A 23,231-nucleotide genomic window follows, 5' to 3' on the forward strand; every position below is an offset into this window, starting at 1 on the left:
GGAATTTTTTCACATTTAATGGAATATAGTGGAAATGTTGTTATTTAAAATCTGAGTTCTGTGGCCACTTTGGCCTTCTGAGAATAAGGGTGTAGTGGGGACAGAATTTATTTTAGTGGGAAGCAATCCTTTTTTTTTTTTTTAAACTTAATCTTTATGCTGTATTTTTCATTTGTTGTGACTGGAAGGAGAGGAGAAAAATAAAGCTAGCAATCTCAGAGCAGCTAAATGGCAAGATGCTTGGTTTAAGGAGCCTTTTGGTATGCAGGTCAGCCTGGAGAGTGAGAGCTAAAATGTTCTGTCTGAAAAGATGAGGACAAATGGTAGGCAGAATAATGGTTCCCCAAAGATACCCAGATCCTAATCCATAGAACCTGTGAATGTTACATGGCAAAATGGACTTTGCAGATCTGTGTAAGAATCTTGAGATGGGGAGAATTATCTTGGATTTTTCTGAAGGGTTCAGTGCAACCCTAAGGGTTCTTATAAGTAGAGGAAATGTGACAAGAGCAGAGATCAGAATGATGCAGATTGAGAAAGACTTGACCTACCCTTGCTGGCTTTAAAGATGGAGGAATGGGGGAGACAAGGAATGTGGGCAAGTTGTATAGTTAGAAAAGGCAAGGAGATGGATTCTCCCCTAGAGAATGGTATAAATTGTAAGATAAGAACTTTGTGCTATTTAAAGCCACTTGAGTTTGTGGGAATGTGTTATAACAGCAGTAAGAAACTAATACAGGGGTTTGACTTTAGTAAGAGTCCAGGAAGAAGAAAATTCAGGAACAAAATGAAGGAGTCAAGAGAGGTGAACCAAGTCTTCAAGAATCAAGGAGGTGGAGAAACATGAGTAGAGGCTGAAACTTGTGGGGAAAACATGGCCTGTGAAAAATTCCCAGGGATGAGACAGGCAATGGATTTGTCTGAACTGTCTGTTGTGCTCAGTGTTAAAATATGACACCCATTTTATCCTTTGCTTGCTGTCCTCAGTTTCTACTGGAGCTCTGGTGTTCCATCCAAAGGCTCTTCTGTGTAGTCACTCCTACCTTGCAAAACCCAGACATTATACTGTTACAGGCCACTTCTGAGGATATGAAGATAGAAAAAATAAGATATCTTTGAACACTCAGAGATACGTAATGTTAGAAATTTGTTCTCTTTTAAATGTTATTTCAATAAAACCTACTTCCTCAGTACAGTGAGTTGAATAGTGTCCCCTCAAAATTTGTATCCATCTGGAACCTTAGAAGGGGACCTTATTTGGGGGCACTTGTATGGCTCAGGCAGTTGAGCATCTGACTTTTGGTTTCAGCTCAGGTCATGACCTCAGAGTTGTGATATCCGGCCACTGAGCATGGGTCTGCTTGTGATGCTTTCCCTTCCCTCTTCCTCCCCCTTTTCTCCTCCCCCTGCTTCTTCTTTCTCTCTCAAATAAATAAGTAAATAAATAATTTTTTTTAAAGATGGGATATTACTTGGAAATAGAATCTTAACAGATGCAATTAATTAAGGATCTTATGGTGGAGTCGTGTTGGATATAGGGTGGACCATAAATCCAATGACTGGTGAGGATGTATAGGGACATATGGGAGAAAAACCATGTGAAGACCAAAGCTGAGATTGGAATGATATATACAAGTCCAGAAACAGTAGGAACTACCAGAAAGTGGGAAAAGGCAAGGTAAGAATCTCCCCTAGAGCCTTTAGAAGGAGGACGGCTCTGCCAATACCTTGATTTGGGTCTTCTGGCTTCTAGAATTGTGAGAGAATAAGTCTCTGTTGGAAACCACCAAGTTTGTAGAAATCTGGTATGGCAGCCCTAGGAGACTAATACACTCATTAAATAAGGAATATGGAATAGCTAATGTCTACTAAATGTCTCTTCTAGCAAAAAAATTCCAGGAAGCAATGAGTCTGTGAGTCAACTATTGTGCATTATAGTGATTTTTTTTTATCTAATTAGGGAAAGAGAATTGACTGTCATTGAAAGACTCATATGTCACACTTATGTTGTTTAAGCTAATTTCATGAATGTCTAATGCATTAAACTTTATTGTCCTCATTTGTAAAATGAGGAACCTAAGGTTCAGAGAGGTTAAGCAATTTGCACATATTTGCAGGTTACTAAGTGTTGAATTTTTAGTCTGAGAGCAGTGCTACCAGCAGTACTCCCTGCCTTCCTGCAGGCTTCTGCCTGGAAGAAATTCTCTTGGCCATCTAATGCTTTACTCTATTAAGACTCAGGCCTTAATTGGGTTTGGATGCTGTTTAATATGTCTCTAACAAGATTATACTATGATCTGGCATTGAAATGAACAGTTATTGTTTCACAGGAAAACATGGAAACAAGAAATGGAGTGTAAATTTGATATTAGTAATGAAAATGTGTATTATTGGGAAGCTAGCCATAGTCTAGATGTTCTTGCAAAGCAATAACTGAGGTACAAACTCACAAGGAGATGAAGCTAGACCATGTTTTGTTACTGAAATACATACTAAAGGATAATTTACCAATGCCAAGTCATGCAACTGAAGACAAGAGAAAATGCCAAAGCATTCACAATAAACGAAAGAAATCCCAAAGTAGTAAGAGGTTGATGTAACTAACTTCATGCATGATACAAGACTATTATTAAAGTGTGGATTATCAGTTTGTCAAAAACTTCCAATGTATTGGAGGCTGTTGAATTTCCAGGGACAAGTGATTCAATTAAATAAAAAAGGAAACTATGAACTTAATCAAATAGGGAATGCCAAGAAAATCCCAGTGTCCTTTGACATGCCTGTCAATGCCAAGGATGCTAAAATGACCAACATCGAGAACATAGATTATAAAATGTAGCATTTCAACATAATGCCAAGTGTAATATCAAATGGTTAAAACATGTGACATTTAATTTTAAACAACAAAATCAAACTAAATGTGGGAAACAGAATTTCAGCCCCTGAGGCCTTCATCTTCTGTTGTCATATCCACGAATGTGTTACATTACTTGACCAAAGAAACTTGCATATGTGATCTATCAATTGATGTTAAAATAGGAAAATTATTCCGGAAAATCTAGGTGGCCCAATCTAATCACAAGCCCTTAAAAACGTAAGAGCTTTCTTCCAGTTGACGACAGAAAAAGAAGTCAGAGAAATGCAGCCAATAGGGGAAGTCAGAGATTTAAAGCACAGGCCGGATTTGACACATATTATTGCCTTAAATATAGAGGAGGCCACATGTCAAGGAAACCACGACCTCAGTGCTACAATTACAAGGAGTTGAATTTTTCCAACAACAACGAGCTTGATTCTTCCCCAGAGCCCCCAGAGGAGGATGCAGTTCTGTCGACACCTTGATTTTGGTCTTGTGAGATCCTAAACAGCAAATCCAGCTATGCCATTACAAACTTCTGATCTCCTGAATTGTGAGATAATGAAAGGGTATTGTTCTAAGCTGCTAATTGGGTAGTAGTTTGTTATGCAGAAATAGCAAACTAAGGTACTGTTCGTGCATGAGTTTGAATTCGATCGCAGATGAGAATGAAATTGAACTCAATGATATGAAAACAGACTCATAGATAAATGGCAGCTGAGCTGGTGCAATGAGCAATGAATAGCCATGTAGAATGGTTGACCAGGAGCCCTGCATAACCTTCCAAGTTATGTTAGGTCTTGATGTGGTTTTAGATACATAGCTGCACAGTTAAAGAATTGCTGGTGGCATGATTGGACAACAGCAAGCCCCTAAAATATCTGGCAACAAACCAACTAAAGATCACTTAAGGAAAGAATATGAATGTGGTTTTGTCTAAAAACTTTCCAGTGACACTTCTTAACATGTTCAATAGGACGCCAGCATCAAAACTTGCTGGAGGGTGCTAGTAGTTTAGAACAGTTTCCTGGAGATGATAATGGAACCCTCTTCTGAAAAATGCTGGGTCCTCAATATCCTGATAACTCAAACATTGGTGACTCCATATTGAAAATTGATTCAGAAGAGTGACACTGAATTTGAGGCAACTTTAGAAAAGTCTTAGTCAATTTATTTTACTTTTAATTTTTCCTTTTATATGTAATCAACTAGCATAGTTTAAATTTTCCTTCAAGAATGGTGTATTACAAAACTTATGTCTAATCTAAAAAGATCTTTTAAATAAGATTAAAACAGTGTAAGTGGTAAGACGAATTGCCTCATGGCATTTTTTTTTTTTTTTTTTTTACTGGTTCAAAAATAACAATGCATCTTACAATTGGTAGTATTGTAGATTCCATCAAATAATATGACCTTTCACACATTGTTTTTCCTGTGGTTTTTCTACCCCCTCAGCTCACTTACATCTACCCCTGAGAGTACAAGTATCTCAACTTTGAGAAACACCTTTGGGGACATTTAGGGTTTCTTTCAGTTTTTAGATTGGACAGCCTGGTGATTTTTCTCAACATTAGTTTTCTGCGTTATATTTTTTAGGTCAAAATATTGAAACTTATGTTTAAATACCTTACTGATTTTTTTCCTTTCCTTACTATTCTGTGTGGAATCTAGTTTTGTAAACAAATTATCTCTCCCAGCAGTGATTTGCAACCATTCTTTACTTTTCTTTAACTCTTTCCTTTAGGCTTGCAGCCCCCATGGCCCAAATCTGGCCATTTTAAAAGGGGAACTAGCTTCCATAAGATGTGACTATTATGAGACAAAAGTACAGGATGAGCTCTCAAGTTGATTCATGAATCTGTAAATAAGACTCCCAGAGATGTTCTTTGTTCTTGTCCAGCAGCAATGATATATTCAGGAATAAACCTGGAATAGACTACCTTAGCTGAAAAGACTAAGTATGATAACTGAGGATTTTATTTATTCACTTTATTGTGATTATATCCTGCAATCATACTGTACATTTTATAATCCTGAGATGTACCTGGCCCAGGTGAAATGATCTCTAGCACCTATCCAGATTATGAATATGATTCTAGGCGTATGCTTCCAGAAACTGTGATGTAACTCACCCTCACTTGGCCATACTACTCACCCTGATGAGGATTTTAGGGATCAGAAATTCTACTCCTACCTGGAAGAAAGTTGCTAAATATCTTCACCATGAATCCTAACTGTGCCAATTTCTTTGGGTATCAGTTAGATGGTGACTTTTAACCGTTTTTGATTATGATCTACAACAAAAGATATATTTTATATCCAAATCTAGTTAATGTATATAAACACACACAAAAATGCACATACTTATCAAAAGCAAATTTTATGAAAATATACTATGCATGTATATTCTGATGTATTTTATTCTTTAAAAAAACCTGCTGCCCTAACTCACAAATTTATTTCATGATTCACTAATTTGCTGTGACCCACAGTTTGAAAAACACGGCTTTAGATTCATAAGCCTTGTTTGATTAATACATGGAGTATGTGTGGCCTCAATTGATGCCTATATTTGTTTTTTTAAATATGCTGGTTTTATGAAATATAAAACCTAAACTTTCAAGAACATTTTCACTCAAATAGATGCTGTGCTTCAAATTTGACACCTTGGGGAGTGTTTTGTTTGTGTAAGTTTGTGTACCACTAGTTAGTACAAGTAAATGAAATGTGTTACATAATCTGTTGATAAGGTTGACAGTTTCTATGATCACTTTGAATATGCCATTCAGTGGCCTCCTGGCCTCCAGGGGTTCTGATCATGGAGCTCTTACTTAATCTTACTGAGAATCACTTGTATGTGATGAATCACATCTCTTTTGTTGCTTTCAAGAATCTTTCTGTGTCACTGGTTTTCAACAGTTTAGTCAGGATGTGTACAGGTGTGGGTCCCTTTGAGTTTATCCTACTTAGAATTTGTTGAGCCTCCTGAATATACAAATTAATATTTCTTTTAATCAAACATGCTAAGTTTTTAGCCATTAATTCTTCAAATATTCTTTCTGTCCCTTTTTCCCTTTCCTGTCTTTTGGAGACTCCCATAATGTGTATGTTCATATACTCAATGATATTTCACAGGTCTCTGATTTAATTTCCTTCATTCTTTGTTTTTCTGCTTCTCAAATCAGATATTCTCAAATAACCTATCTTCCAGTTTGGTGATTCTTTCTTCTGGTTTCTCAATCTTTCTGTTGAACCCTCCTAGTGAATTTTTCATTTCAGTGGTTGTACTTTTCAATCCTAGAACTTCTTTTTCATTCATTTTTTATAATTTTTTTATAATTTCCAACTCTTTGTTGATATTCTGTATTTGATGAGACATTGTTCTCTTATTTTCCTTTAGTTCCTTAGATTTGGTTCCTATTTGGTATTTTGAATGTATTTATAATAGCTCAATTAAAGTCTTTGTTTAGTAAGTCCCAAATCTGGACTTACTCATGGGCAGTTTCTGTTGATTGCTTTTTCTCCTGTGTATTTTCCCCTTTCTTTGTATGTCACATTTATTTTCTGTTGAAAGCAGAATAGATTAAGTGATATAGTGTGGAAACTCTGGAGATTAGATCCACTTCCCACTCACTCCATCTAAGGTTTGTTGTTGTTTCTCTTTGTTGCTATTATTGTTGCTGCTGATATTTATTGTTTAGTGACTTTCCTGAACTATTCTTTGTTGTGTACGGCAACTGAATTCTCTGCTTGGTTAGCTTCTTCTTGACTAATGACTGTACAGATTTCCTTAAAAGCCTTCAGCCAATAAACCTTCCAGCCTTGCTGAGGAGATCTGTATGCATGTGGGTGATACCTTCAATTCTCTGATGGCAAGTTCATGTAGCTTTCACTTTCTGCTTACACAGAGCTTCAAGGTCACCCAGAGGAAAGGGATTAGGTCCTTCTTGGGTCTTTATTGAACATACACACAACTCTGCAAATGACTGTGCCTTCTAGATTTCCAGTAATATGTCAGAGCTTTTCAAAACCCCATAGAAATATCTCATTTCCATGCTGCTGCTTTTAAGTTGTCTCTTCCACTTCTTAGTAGCTGCAACTGTTATCCCTGCCTACAGCAGTTGCAGTGTTTTTTGTTTTTGTTTTTGTTTTTTAGCAGTTGCAGTGTTAAACAATTACTGCTGTTTTTTTCCCCACAAATACCCCCAAGGTGAAGGCTGTTGTCAGTGAGCAAGCCCCAAGTCAGGTCGAATAAAGACAAGCTGTGTGGAGCTGCCAAACAGGTCAAATAATGACAATTCTCTGGGGATAGGACTTTTAGGGAGCTCCAAATATGTTTTTCCTTTGCCAGTGACTGCTAGGCTGCTGGTTTTCACAGCTAACATGATTATGTAGCTCTTGGTTTTCATAGCTACCCTAGAATTGAGGGGAGGGAGATGAGAATAAAGTCCATTAAAATGCCCCAAAACTTGCTGTTCTTAAGAGATTCAACTGTTTTTCTCGAATAAACACTCCTCAGATTTTTGCAAGCCTTTCCTTAATTTGCAGAGTTCTCAAAAGTTGATTTTGACAATTTTTGCTAGTGTTCTTACTACTTTTAAGGAAGAACAAATTTTCAATGGCCCTTATTCTGTCAAATTGGAAGACTGTCCTCTTCTTTTACCTTCTTTTTTTTTTTTTTAAAGATTTTATTCATGAAAGACACACACACACAGAGGGAGAGAGAGGCAGACACACAGGCAGAGGGAGAAACAGGCTCCATGCAGGGAGCCTGATGTGGGACTTTATCCCAGGACTCTGAGATCACGCCCTGAGCGGAAGGCAGATGCTCAACTGCTGGGCCACCCAGGCGTCCCCTTTTTACCTTCTTTTTAATCTCTGTTAACTAGAGTGATAGGAAATGGTAAACAAACTCACACACTGATGTAAGACAAAACATTTCCACAGTATGTGATGAATATATTCTTTTTTCCTACTTTCTTCTTCAAGAATTTCTTTCTTCTTCAGGTTCTTTTTAAAAAGCATGTGGAAAAAAAAAAAAAAGCATGTGCTAGGAAGCCTGTGATGGGTGTTTTGTATGAATAAAAAGATGGTACCTGTTCTGATTTCAAGAAAATGAAGAAAACCTTTAAAATGTTAAAAATTAAAACAAAACTATCACCATCACCACCACCAGTCATCTTGCTAGGTCGCTTCCCTTAAAACAAAAATTTTAGGACATTCTTCTTGACTACTGTCTAGCAAATTCAGGGCTGCTGAACCTCATCATGCCAATATTTAATGTTGCTAATTGAAAAAGAGAGATGCAGATGGCCCAGGAGACTTTTTATCCCCTTTCCATTGCTTAGCAAGGAAGTGGCTCAGGAGACCTGAGTTAGCTCAGCAGAGGACAAGACTAGTACCAGAGAATGAACTCTGAGGCTCCCCCTTGGTATAAAAGCTAGTTCTTTAGCAGGAAGCTCTACTATTATGGAATTAGCTATATATTTCCTGATTCTTTTCCCTAAAATATAGAGTGTTATGAGATTGGAGTGTTTCCACTGAAACATTTTATACCTGACCTAAGAATACCTCTCAGGGAAACATGTCACTTTAATAATTCTGGGCTTGCATGTTTTGCCACCAAATAACCCTATTTTATAAATACCCTCCATGATACTAGTGGTGTATGTAACAATTTGCACGATGCTAATTATAAGAATTAAACATCAATGAAAGAGGAAACATTTGTAAAATGCAGTTGTATGTCTTCCAAAATCTTCAGAAATTCAAGGACACATATTTCTCAAGTATTTAACTGTTACCTCTTAAACATATGTAATTTCTGTCTTGTCTTTTTCCTGCCTTTGAACATGGAGACTCAGATGAAAAACAAACCCTCTCATTACCCCTATTTATTTTGGACCAAAGAACTTGTCATTCTAGAAAAACTGTCACAGAGGAGAAGAAAGCTATAAAAATGTTCCAGGAACAACAAGGCACATGAATAAGTACTGAGATCAGACATGATAAAGTAGCCTATGTAGGTCAGCTGTCTCTTAGATTGATGCTATGCAGTAAACAGAATTATGGCAACTCGAAAGCCTCATGATTGGTTTTTATATTTGACTCTTACTTTTGTAGGTCTCTTATTAACATGCTTGAGTTAATATTTTAATACATTGAGTCCACTTCTCCTTTCTTGCTATGTAGACATATGCCTGGGACTTGTTTGGAAGGTATGCCCTCAAAAATGGAAGAGCAGATGGACGCAGTTTGCCACAGCACCCTCAAGAGAGACGTAGGGCTACTTGAAACATCTAACAGGATAGGAATTTTAACCGTGTGCTCTATTATCAACAATTTTGCCAGCCAGCACATTTTCTCTCCAGCATGTCTCCAAATATGACAATGATGCCACAGTCAAAAACAGTTAACATCTCTCCTGCACCAGGAAGGAAGCAGTTAAACAGAGTATGACTCACCTTAGTGTTTGTTATTAATAAAAGAAAAATCTTTGTGATATGAGGAACTAATATTTATTGAGAGCTTTTTATGTGCCATGCATTCATCAACATTATATTGTTATATCCTCCAAATATCCCTGTAAAATGAATTTTATTTCACCTATTTTCCATTATGGAAACTAAGAGTTATTAAAATTTTATCTGTAGTCTCACAACTAGGAAATGTAGGGCCAAGATATGAAAAACCCTTCCAGATTTGCTTGGCTGTGAAAGCAAGCAGTTGTCACTATATGATGCTAAATTGTAGACATCAACCACTCACAGTGATGCCATCTGACACCTATCCAAGAGTCACAAGACTTCCCCAAAGTGACACCAACTCCTGTGGGTGATTAAATCTCATCTAAATCTCATCATTCTAATTGTACAACTTGAAGAAATGAAGGAGATAAAATGTGTTCTTTGATCACCATGTCTTAATTTCTAATAACACAGAATGCTTAAAACAAGAGAAATAAGAGTGTGATGAAGTGCCCTCAGGCAAGGCCTTAAAGGAAATCCATTAATGGGTCATGATAAGGTTTTGGAACTTCTGCAATTTAGAGCACCTTCTCACCTACCACACTGGGAGAATTGACAGGCCAGCTCTGCTTGCTAATTACACTCTCTCCCATTACTTTTTATGACTAAAAGATTTGTTTGGTAACCTTCAAAGACATACTGAAGCCAGTAGGGGATTATTCATGTCCCAGTTCTGGGTATTCAAGACTCTTCCTGCTGGGGTGCTGGCTTTGAGTCCCACTGGTATTGACTTAGTTCCTTAATCTGCTAATTAAAAGACAACTTCAAATAATGCTGCACAGCTCGAGGCTTCAGGAAGGACCCAGGGATAGATAGGTTTACCTGAAAAGAAAAAGTAAGGGATAGAGTTTCTCTTTGTGAACCAAAGCTCAGAACAACCTCTAGTCAGTAAAACAAAATGGCAAATAGTATCAGGCACAACCTATAGATCAAAAATCAGTTTTTGTTTGCAAAGCAGAAAAAAAGAAGCATCTGTCCTAGAGTTCTTGGAGTCCTGTCCTGCCTCTTTGCCTTTCTGAATCCTGCCCCCACTGGATAATACTCAAGCTAACAGAGGGCAATTGACAATCATTCCTTCACAATGAGAAAATAGATGTGCCTATGTTGACACTTCTGCTTCCAACCTAATGATATATTTTTAGTTAATGGTCACAGTTTTCTTCAATGATTGTTATAGGACATCAAGGAGAATATATTAGTGTAATCTTAAAAATATTAAATGTGAGATACCTGAAGATGACGAGGAAGAAATGTCCAGAAAGTACTTGGAGATATATATATATTGGAAGTCACAGTGGGCTGCTGTTGTAGATGTGAAGATCGTCAGTATATACTTGGTTTGGATACAAAGTATGTGCATGGAGCCACAGTTTGTTGGTTAGCCTCTTCCATTGTACCCTTATTGATCATTTCCACCATGTATCCTCAGTTTTAGCTCTAATATTTATCATATCAATACAGAAAACCTCACACTTCTAAAGCTTTACTCATATTGTGTCTGGATTGTTTTTACCTTCTTTTTCTGCCAGATGAACTTTCACTTCCACAAAGACCAGCTATACCAATTTCCTTTTGGGAAGTGATTTTCCTAATACTATTCCCAACCTAAACAAAACTGACCCTTCTTTTTTCTGTTCCCATAATGCCTTGTACATTTTTTCTGTTAGGGCACTTACCACAAAACATTGTCATTGTTTATGAGCTCCCCAGGGGTGTGGCCCCTTTAGCATCTTCCTATACCTCTTTTATATAGGTAGAGACAGGGCTGAGTTGACCATCCATATATAGATGGGTTGCCATTGCCAACTTCTTTAAGCAAAAAGGAAAGGACCTTTATTGATGTGTTCATGCAAGATTTGCCCCACAACTGTCCAGCACTTAGTAGGGGACATGATCATTCTTGAATGATCAACACATGGTTATTCTTAAAAGAGCAAAGCCTTGGGAGTCTCTAATGAAGACTAAACTCTAGAGTTGAGAACAAAAATGTCAATTAAGACACAGTCTAGTGATTAACATTATTTTATTCAGGTATTTTGTCTTCTAATTTAGAGACCCATTTTGAGAATTAATCTTTAAAAAAGTCTTAAGTGTATTTTCATATAGTTTTCTCTGTTTGAATCTTTAGCTAATATAGGTTTTTCAGACAATTGAAGATGGTGAAGTTACTTGTCCAGAGGTGTTTTATTTTGCCTTGTTTTTTTTTGTTGTTTTTTTTTTTTTACTTGTATTGATTCTTTCCTTCACTACTCTGCAACTTGTCCTCAGGTTTATATCTTACCTCACTGTCCCTCACTTCAGGGGCAGCCACATTTCAGGAATTATGTCTTATCTATAATATGGCAATTCTCTTTTATCCTTCCACTGTCAATATATTTGAACTCATGAAGCTCTCTTTGAAGTCAGTGTGAGTCTCATATTTGGAAGCAAGATACTGATGAGAAAGAAGACTCTAAACTGCAGCCCTTAGGAAACTCACTTAAAAACCTGCACTTCCTATGCACCTGGCTTTAGTAAAATACAAGTAAAGGATTTCTTTACCATTTTCATGTTATTTTAAACAAGTCTTGATCTCAGGGAGGTCTACTTTTTAAAGAGTTAAAATAAACTAAATGGCTAATTTTTACTTTTTAAGGAAGTGTCACTGAAGTTACGTGACAACTGTATTTATTTTCCTTTTCTCAGACTCTTATTTCAAAGATTTTCATTTTTCTTTGAGCCAGAATTTATTTTAACATCCCCACCTTAAGCGTCAAAATAGTGTTATGACTTGAACATGAGAGGCTATTAAACATGGACAGATATTAAAACATATAAAATTTGGAAGGATTTTAATGGTTTCTCAAAACTTTTGATTTTCAACAACAAATGAATACTGTATAGAATTTTAAGCTATTTTCCCCCTCTCTGTGGTGCTCCGATACACAGTAAATGTCTTGGCAAAATATACACAAACCCAGCGACAGTCACCCCCAGACATCCACTTGCCTGAGATGATTAGTAAGTGTCTTTTTCTTTTTGCTGAAAGAAGGGTCAGCCCAGCCCTATTCCCTGCCTAGAACAGAGAAGGGTATGGGAGAAGCTGAGGGGCTATTTAATGAGGAAACTTCTGGTAATGTAGATGCAAACAATATGGCCTTGGGAACTAGGGGGCAAAATACTGTACAGAGTGTGGGGGAAAGGATTCTTCCTTTACTCCATGAAACTTACACACCCTCGAGTGTCTGATCTCCCTCAAGCGGCTTCCAAGGTTTTGACAAGGGGCCTTCAGCGAAAGAAGTAGTCTCCCTAGAGGGGTAGAGTGAGGGGTGAAGAGAAGACTTGGAGGTTTCTGTGGTCTTGCAGTTATGCCATGGCAGCTAAGATCCACTGAACTGACATGATCTCATTTGCACCCACAAACTACAAAATAATCAAATTATTGATGTGTTTCCAAACTGCAGTAACTCCTTATCTTGGTTCTGGCCCAAACTGAAAATCTTAGTGCTGGATTTGATATCTTTGGTCAGATTTAGGGGGCTCTAGAAAGTTGGTTAATTCAATTTTGGAAATTAATTTAAACTTCCAACAACCTATTAAAAAAATAAGACCTGTTAGAAACTATCAACCCTGACTTTTCTGGTAAGACCAGGATCTAGAACAAAGGTGATGGTCATCCCACCCCCATGCTGCTCAGACCCCATGGAGAAGACTCTTCTGGACTGGCTATTAATCAGCAGGGATACATTAAGATTGGGACAATGAGAATAAGGAGGGCATGCCAGAGGAGGAGTAGCTGAAGGGATTAGAGCTGGTCAGAAAAGAATGATCTTAGGTGGAAGACTATGGGAAACATGTTAATTGCTGCCAAATATTTCAAGGGCTGTCAGCTAATGAGATCCATGATCCACAGACCATAGGACTGGGAACAAAGGATGATTATTGGGAAGTAAGTTGAGCTGCCACAAATGGAATGGGATATTTTAGTAGGTAATGACTTCTCTATCACTAAAGGCATTCAATTTGATATTAGATGTCCATTCATCAGAGAGACTGAAACAGGGCCATTGTCAGCTCATATAGTGTCTCTGTGAGAATAGAAAAAGTACTTCCTCTAGATGGATGCAACGCTAAGCCAACATGCACAAACAGGCTAGATTTCAGCCTCCGTTCATTCCTTTTGCAAGGTGCCCCTACATAGGGCAGAACCTGCATAACCACACACGGCTGTGTCCATGATCTTAACATGTTCTGCCCCAACAGCAATCAATCAAAAGAGAGGAAGACACACAGAATAAAAGAGCCCTCATAAATCAGAAGGTCAGACCTGTAGGGCCTGGTTGACCTATAGGGCCTTTATGAAAGAACTGATCCTTTAAGCCAGATGTGTCCCTCAAAAAACAGAAATAATTTGGGCCCTTTCGTTTATGATTAAATTCACGACACTTCATCACTGAAATATACAAAGGGTACTGTCACATGCGGAATTTACTTTAGAAGCTATTAAAATGTCGATACTTTTAAAAAATGCTTACTGTGGGCTAGATAATATGTTAAGTACTTGTATAAATTATCACCTTAATCTGCACAATAACTAAGTAGTCGTACTATACTCGTTTTATAGAGGAAGTGTAAGCAGCTTGTCTAAGATCATTTTCCTTGGTAGTGGCAAATCTTCTTAATCATAAAACCAAATCATCCTTTTGAAAAAAAGCAAGTTTTTGAAAGCTCTAACTCCACATCATGATTTTGCATTTCAGTAAAATTTTAAGATTTAGAAGGTTGAATTGGTGCAAAAGCCAGAATGTGATATAAATACTGCGAGTGACAATCATCCTTCCTGACCATCTTTCTGGACCAAGCATGAGCTTGGTTTAATGTGCCCTGGGCCTTAGGTTAATGTACATGGGCAACATTAAACTGAAGGAACGGAGAGGTGGCTTTCAGAAAATCTGCTTGCACTATTGCAACATTAGTTCATTAAAATCTCCTCTTCCCTCGCCTTACCCCGATCACAACAGCTGTGGTGGTTGCTTCCCCCCAGCACTTCTTTTGCATTCATGATCGGTACAGTGGACTTGGCAACTAGTCAACACAGCCATGAGACACATTTTTCATGTGAAATTTGAAATGGGCGCTGAAATTGTTCATTGTGTGTCAGTGTGTTTATTTTCACCTCCCCAACTAGGTGGCAACCACCATGAGGGGAGTGACTATGGTTCATACTTTCTAGAAACCACCTCAACTCTGCTTACTACACACAAAGCCTTGCACAGAGTTGAGTATCTTACATTGTCCTACAATTTTAGAGTGATTGCAGTACATATGCAGCCTGAACTAAACCCATTCTAAGCGTGTTTAGATTTAGAATGAATCATCCAGGAGCCCCTGCTCTGTAAGTGTTTTCATCATCTTCCTTGCAAATTGGACCTACGGCTCTAGATGATCAAATCCAATGTCTTTTCCTTCCTCTTCCTTTGACTGCATGCAGTCTCAGACTGAAGTGTTTATGATCTGCAATATCTCCCTGAAACTCTCTGTGATGCGGACTGCCACTCCCTTCTTTAGGTGAAAACCTGTTGTTCTTGCTCAACTCCTACCCATTGACTCCTTCTCTGAGAGGCAAGAAGACAAACAGAATAATCTAGGGCTCTGCAGTCACACTTAGCTAAAAGTTCTATCTCCACTTAGGAAAATTATTTAGCATCTCTGAGCCTCAGTTTTCTGATCTGTAAAATGTAGAGAATTGTACTCATTTTGTAGGATTAATGTGAGGATAAAACAAATTAATTAGATAAAGCACCCAGCCAGGCCCTTGGCCTACCTTGGGTGCTGATAAATTTGCTTTCCCTTTTTTTTCTTTCTTCCCTATCCCCTGCCCCTTTATTTAGCCTTTCTTCTTCTTCCTTCCCCTAGATACAGATTTCCCTCTGTATTCGCTCCCTGGGTGATCTCACCCATTGTATTCTCCCTGAAGACAATCCCAACTCCACAGATTTTTCAGTGCTAAAGACTCAATTGGGTTTTGTTCCTGGATTTTCAACAATAAATAACGTGTTCCAGGTTCACAAATGTCTGTTATCTCTCCTCATCTCCCTCTTTTCAAAGAAACTTGCTTCTAATAGTGCCACAGGCATACAGGAGCAAAACGTAAGCCACACTGTCTGCCCACCACCCAGCTCTGCAGAGTACTCTGCAGGACCTCTTAAGAGACCAGCATCGTCACCTCCCACCTTGCTGGTCTGCATTTCATCTCTCTTAGCCAGTCTTGCTCCTTGTCCCTGGATTGAGCGTCTCCAAGTCATAGCTCCAATCATGTCACCTCCCTGCCCAGTACTCTCCAACAGCTCCCCGTTGCCTGTGACTAAGTTTTGGTCAAAGCTTTGATCAAAGCCTCCACCTTTAAGCCTTGACCTTTTCTTTTTAATTCCCCACAACATGAATACTGTGCTTCCACCAAAGAGGATTACTCAGTGTTCCAAGAACACAGCCTGTACTCTGTCTATGTCTCTGTTCCTACTGTTTCCTCCTCCTCTGGTGTTCTCCTCCTCACCACCCCCGGTCTCTCTTTGCCAAACTCTTGCCCATCCTGAAAGACTCAGCTTAAAAGTTTTCACACTTGTTGATGAAACTAGTCCCTTCCTTCAGGTGTTCATCAGTGGCCCTCTGCCTCTCTTCTGCCCCAACCATTTCTTCCCTGGTCCCCCACGGTCTGGCTGGCGGCAGCTCTTCTGCCCAGTGCACTCTAGCTCAGCATTTTCCACACTCTTCTATCCCAGATCACTTTTTAAAAATTGTAGAATGGAATAAAGTACACAAGACGGCGCAGAGCAAGTTGACAGACCAATTAATCACTGTATGAAATGAGCAGCATCCAGTCACACTCTTTTATAAACTTAGAAATGGCTTCATCAAGTTGGCTCCTCCTATCAGTTACGTTATCATGTTTCCTCCTATATTTTGCTTTCATTGCAGCACAACATAAAATGTCCCTTCTTTCGGTCTAATGTCACAAAGAAGACAAAACATGCAATTTGTGTTGCCTCTTTGTTTGTTGTAGAAAATAAAGGCCTCCTCTTATCTTTGAAGTCCTCAGTCTCCTTATTACTTTGCTTAAGGCACCGTCTGAGAAATACATGACTCTGATTTTTAGTGCAACTTCCACTTCTCAGCCAGAGATTGAGAGAGAATAAATGGATGTGTTAGCAGTGTTTAATATATGCAGGAAGGGATGAATAACATCCCAAATAAATGTTACATTCACCAGACCCAGAGCAGCCATCGTTACAGATGACATCCACTGACAGTGCTAGAGAATGCCTGCACCTCCCACTTCTTCATGCATCTGGTGGCCTCTCCGTGCCACGAATTCTCGGGATGGCGCAAATTCCACACTGCAGCACAGTGCTGCATAGTAACAATGACCATTAACTGTGTTTAGTGTTATTCTTGCATATAAGGCAGTTCAGATTAAAAAGTCAATAGACTCCTTCTTAACTATTCTTGCTGTGGTACACTCACTTATGTGTGCTGGAATCTAGGGTTCCACAGAATGTAGTTTGGAAAACATTGCCCTAGTTATACTTGCATTACTTATGTAATTCCAGTTATCATCTGCCAAGCCACGAATCTCACATCTTCTACCAAAATTTTCCTTGACATCACTAATTTGAACAGTATTCGGTTTTGCATTTCCATAGCTCCTGGCAGTGCTCCATATGTAGTTGGGGGAGAAATGATAGAAGGGAAGGAGGGAGAGAGTATGGAATCTGACTAATTCTTATGCCATTTCTGTAAAGGTGATGATTGTAGTGAAAGCTATACAAGGGGAAGTTCACAAAACCATTTTGCATAAAATTCCTGTCCAAATCAAATATGGATATAATTTAAATTATTAGTGCGAGGGGTCAGTAGAATGAAAACAGGTTTTCCAGTAAGATTTTGTAAGTAGGAAATGTATTTTTGTTAAAGTCTGAGACATACCACAAAAGTAGTTAGTGATTATTGAGATTACACATGGGCTAGGTCTGCTGTTTTGCTGCATTTAAAATTTTATAAACTAATATATTTGCTGATTTTTCCCCACTCTGAGGTTTAATTTTTCCCTATGTCAAACACCAGTCCGCTCAGTTAAGGGATGTGGGCTGAGTAAGTCAGTGGAACTTATTATTTATTAACCTCCTATTGTCAATTCCGGTCATCACTTGACTACTGACTTTATGTCTGTCTGCTTTGGCCTAAATACAACCTAGAGCTGTTCTCTGGATCATGGAAAATCTAATATTTCTTCCAATAGATTTGATTATTTTACATTACAGCAGACAAGTTTTTTTTAAGTAGCTACTGATAATTACCTCGCTTTTCTGTGACTCAAGTCACTTATCCCTTCTTTAGGGGGATAGATAATCCTATTATGATTATAGTTTTATGAGATTTACTTTCAAGCAAACTTACATTTCTCTATTTTCTCACTGCCTGCTTTGGTTTTGATAGTTTCAAAGAAAGCATGGAGAAATCATCATATTCCGACTGGCTCATTAATAACAGTGTTGCCGAGCTAGTGGCTTCCACAGGCCTTCCAGTGAACATCAGCGATGCCTACCAGGATCCTCGCTTTGATGCCGAGGTAAGAGGAATTCTCTGGTTGCAGTCTTAAGGTTCACTTGTCACACTGGTGATGGTTTGCTCACTGAAGCATAAGAAGGACATCATATATATCAACAGGTTTTTTTTTTTTTTTTTTTTTTTGCATCTTTCCCCTGTGATCAGACTTAGCATTGCCTGCTGTTGAATAACAGGAAAACCTCCTCTCTACTCTCATTTGTGGCAAAATGGGTATCTGTTATGTATTTGTTTGATGCTCTTTTACAATTGGATACATTTTATATTAAATGTACCCATATACAAGTACCCATGCATTAAATCACGAACACTTTCTATTAAACATAGTTTGTATTAAACTATGAAGTAGTTATTAATAAAAATGTGTATATAACATCATTATTTCCCAATAGATGCTAAAACAACTACTGTGTCTTTTAAAATTGTTCCCAAGAAATGGTAAATTGGTTTGTGTTATTGTTTAATGTTAATTTTGCAGGCACATTGTGCTATATATATATACAGAATATAGTAAAGTGGTATAGGTTCTGACTTGCAGATGTTTAAATTCTAAGTAGCTACAATATCACACAGATAAATTTACATGAATTTATAAAATCTGTGTGTGTGTGTGTATTCAATAATTTACATGTTTCCTATTCTAGACTGCCAAGCTAAGATCTAAAGAGTAGCAGGAGTTTTTTGGCAAGGAAGGTGAGGAGATGTGTTCCAGGCAAAGCTGAGAGAGCACAGGGGCTGGGGTGGAGAAGTGGGGAGCTGAGAAGGGTTAATGCTGCTGAAAGCTCCAGGGAGATGAGGCTGGAAAGGGAAGCAGAGGCCAGATTGCTCCAAGACTTTGAACACCATGATAAGAAGTTTGAGTATTTGTCCTAGGCAATGGGGAGCCAGTAGTTGGGTTTTAAATCAGGGAAATGCAGAAGTTGTATTTTAGAAAGATCACACCACCTCTGTGACTATAGCACAGAGGACAGATTAGCAATAATAGCTGAACATTTAAGTGGAAATGACATCTCTGGAGATGGACAGGGATCCCTTCAGCCCCAGTCTCCGGACTCCACAGTTCTCTTCCTCAGGCCTGCTCTCTGCTGTCCCATGTCTGGGGTAGGACATGATGTGACAGGAGGCTGCAATCTAAACTTAACTTCGAACTTCAGTCATGTCATCTTTGCGGATCTCTGCAGGAAAATTTTTATTCTCCAAAACTCACCATCTCTCTGTAGCTGCCTGGAGCTTTATTCCCCCCAGGCCATGTCCTCTAATAGTTTCTATTAATGCTTGAGCATGGAGCTCAGCTGCTCCTACCTTGCAAATCCTTTCACACACTCCCAGTCTGGGTTGGGTATCTCTGCAGCATCTCCCTCGGCTGTCCCAACCCTGAGCCCCTTGTAGCTCTCTTCAGTTCTGATGCATTATTTCTGAGCTTTGACTTATCTTCCTTGGAAAGTACACAGTCTGGAGCTTCTTTAACTGTCCTCCTTTGTGGGAAAATATCACCAACTTGGTTCTGTGGTTGGCAGAGCAAAAATTATTTCTAGAGGTCAATATTTGTATACTTTAGCATTACGATTGAGTTAGGACTGATTTGGCAAACTTGTGTTTGCCATGTTTCTTTCTTCCTTGCTTTTAGAGAAAGAATACTGAAGAACAAATATCTAGACGGTTTTATGAAGGAATGCTCTCAGTATCCTATTATTAACATCAGTAAGAGCTGAACAAGCTGAAAGGCTTGCTATGCAGAAAAATCATTCATTGCCAATTCCTTGTTGCCAAGTCATCATATTAGATTAGATGTCAAGGGATCATGGTTGATTCTTATCTCAAATTTCAGCGCTAAATTTGGTATGGATTACTGTTATTCTGCTCTTAGCTTTGGACCATGAAGTCCAATTTTGGGGAAAAGAAAGAATCAACAAATTACACCACTTAAAAATGTTGGTTACTAAGCCATATGTAAAAATATAACAAAACATGAGGCAGTGAACACCTGCCACCCAGTTTAAGCATCTGTACCTTGGAGAATGACATGCTGGGTCATAGGTTTCAACATCTTTGCCTTTATCAGGGAAGGAAAAATTCTCGTCCAATCATTGCTCTTTTTTTTCTTATGAAAAACAACACAATATCTCAAGAATACTTCTTACTCGTACAATTTAGTGATCTTGAATAAACCATATACTTATGTCTACAGACTCTTACCACATCTCTTCCTGATTAGTGAGACAGCCATTCCACATTTTCCCTGCGCTCACAGCCCATTCCAATAAAGCAGAGTGCTCCACTGATCTATAAAAAGAACAATGTGGACTCGTGAGCAAAAATCCAGCAGTTATTTCTATGGGATCGGGCATAAAAATTTCATGCTTTTAGCCAGTAGTTAGAAGCAATGATGTCTGAAGACAGTAAACTATGGTAGGTTAAGCAGTGACTATTTTGTGAAATCACTTTCTACCCTCTGATAAAATAAAGCATGTACTTAGATCAACGTTATTTCTTGGTTTTCCACCTAAAATGCTTTCAATCTGCTATATACCGAGTACTAGATTTCAAGTGCAAATCTGAAGATGCATTATATATGATTTTTACATGGTCACTTTGCATGGTATTGGAATTTATTTATTTATTTATTTATTTTTAAGATTTTTATATATTTATTCATGAGAGACACAGAGAAAGGCAGAGACACAGGCAGAGGGAGAAGCAGGTTCCCTGCGGGGAGCCCGATGTGGGACTCAATCCCAGGACCCCAGGGTCATGACCTGAGCCAAAGCCAGATGTGCAACTACTGAGCCACCCGGGTGCCCTGATACTGGAATTCAAAGTTACTTTATGTTTCCCTTCTCATGCTAAGAGGAAAAATTAGAAAGGAATTAATCAATGCAGATGGAGGTGAGAGAGAGAATTCTGCCTAAATGCAGGCACTTAAGTAGATATTTCCTGCGAATGTGTGTGTATGTTGTAGTATGTGTGTGTGTGTATGTGTACACACATTATGTATTACTCCGGGGAAAGCAAAATTATTTATCTGCTTAGGTCTTCTCCCTTCTCAAGTATATTTTGCCTCAGTGACAGGAGTCAACTGTTTGTTAATAATGAATGAGACTCCAGACTAAGCCGCCATGCTAAGAGACTAAGAGGCTCCAACCTTCTCCCCATGAAGCCTGATGTAAGATGGTGTAGATCATAAGATAAAGACAACCATTTAAGATAATATTTTTTATTAATGTTTTAAGTATTTTCCTCAAGATAAAAAAATATGAGAAAATGAAATTGTGGGCAGCCCGGGTGGCTCAGCAGTTTAGCGCCGCCTTCAGCTCAGGGCGTGATCCTGGTAAACTCCAGGATTTTGGTAAACTCCAAAATCTCCAGGATAGAGTCCCACGTCAGGCTCCCTGCATGGAGCCTGCTTCTCCCTCTGCCTGTGTCTCTGCCTCTCTCTGTGTGTGTGTGTGTGTGTGTGTGTGTGTCTCATGAATAAATAAATAAAATCTTTAAAAAAGAAAAAAAGAAAATGAAATTGCATCATTCTTGCACTAAAAGTAATTCTGGAATCATCCTAGAAATAGAGGGTAACTTTTAGAACTGTATTGTCTTCCTGCAAAGGTTTGAGTCCTCTCTTCTTGGTCTGCTATGGATCCGTAATTTTTATCGGTGGTCATAGCTGAGTATTTATTTATTACTGATAGAATATAAAGAAATTTTTTCAGTCCAGGATTAATTGAGTATCTCCCAGAGTTTTCTCCACTGGAAAAAGTGCTTGCTTTTTGGTTCTCTACACTCACTAACTTCCTTGAATAGTTTGAAGCTGGTTAACAAGAATGAATTTGCAGAGTGGTAGCACAGGTAATCCCTTTCAAAGCATTTCCTACTTTTCTTACAGATTTTCTCAACATATGTCTATACAATAAACTTAAATCTGCCAGAAATACATTTTCCTGAATAATGGTATCTACCCTCAGTTTCTCAATGGTTCAGTGGCTAATTCTGGCAACCTGAATTCTCTTTACTGAACATGAAGAAGGACCCAAATTCATCAGACAGTGTAGTGTCTGGGATAGAACACCCAAAAATGAATTGGCTTTATTCTGGGGTTTCATACTATAGGTGTGTCAACTTTCAGTTAATAGGAATATTAGTGATTTCCTTAATTTACAGATGAGGAAACAGAGAGCTGGAGTGTCTTGTCTAAGGCGACACAGCTTCCTCAAGATAGGGCACAGAACTAACTGGACTTTCTGATTCCTAATTCAATTCCCTGACTGGCTTCCTATGTGGACCAGCTGCAGAGGGGCTCTCTGGGCAATGGAGCCCACTCCATCTTTCCTCTGTCCACAAAGGCACATGAACGTTGGCCAACAGACCTACCTTTTTGTCCTGTCTGCTCCACTCACCTGTTATGTCATCTTGGGCATACTACTTGCATATGTATTGTAACATGTAGAATTCTATATAAATATTTTGTAAATGATGCAATCTTATATAAATGTCGGTGAAGATATTCATCTGATTAAGAACTAGTTTCTTCTTTTGGGGTGGGGACAGGTTGGCAGAAGCAGGTCCTTATCTCTAAATGCAGGGCCTTTTTACAGAGCTGCAGACCAGCAGACCTTGATTATAGATAAGCCAACTTCAGTTCTCTTCATCCACAGACACAATGGGGAAGGAAGAGGAAAGTCTCTAGCCAAAGAGGGGAGTTAAAAGTGAGTGTTGACAGTAAAGAAGAGATGGTGGCACTAATCTGATAACCTGTAGCTCTTCAAGTCAGCCAGGTCTCTGCTTGTCTTCTCAGTAACAGATGTTAGTTACAAAGGTGGTGAAAGCTGGATGCATGTCCCATGGCCTTGGGCTGCCATGGAGAGATGATCACCATATCCTTTCCTAAAGGAGCCAGCAATATGCAGACTTGGCTCTTCACAAGAATGGCCAGACATCCAGGGGCCAGATTACTAAGGCACATTAAGGATGATCAGATTTCAGGAGCCAGCCACACTGTCCAGGTCCAAACAATCCACCAATCTTTAAAACATAGCTGAAAAGCCAGTGACACTGGTATATCTCAAACACAGCCCTGTTGCCTGCATTCAAACCACAGTATCAGTTAAGGCAATAGGTAAACTCCAAAATCTCCATGGCTTGACATAAAAGGAATTTAGTTTTTTGCTTATGCTAAGCCCAGATGGACACTCCTGATCATTGGCACTGCATAGGGAGGTGTTCCTTTCCCCATCAATAAAATTGTTTAGCAACCT

General features: G+C 38.6%; 1 protein-coding gene across 7 annotated transcripts in view; it reads left to right on the forward strand.

The window, feature by feature from the left end:
• Positions 1 to 23,231, forward strand: part of PDE11A (phosphodiesterase 11A) — a 406,550-nt gene that overhangs the window by 199,857 nt on the left and 183,462 nt on the right. For all 7 annotated transcript variants that reach the window (XR_013371375.1, XR_013371376.1, XM_077883001.1 and 4 more), the window contains one exon: positions 17,857 to 17,989. Coding sequence is in view for 5 of the 7 variants with exons in the window: in XM_077883001.1 (XP_077739127.1) it covers positions 17,857 to 17,989 (133 nt within the window). In the remaining 2 variants the exon portion in view is untranslated. The remainder of the gene's footprint in view (positions 1 to 17,856; positions 17,990 to 23,231) is intronic.

This window comes from Canis aureus, chromosome 34 (genome assembly GCF_053574225.1).
Source record: "Canis aureus isolate CA01 chromosome 34, VMU_Caureus_v.1.0, whole genome shotgun sequence".
In the NCBI taxonomy this organism is placed as follows: Eukaryota; Metazoa; Chordata; class Mammalia; order Carnivora; family Canidae; genus Canis; species Canis aureus.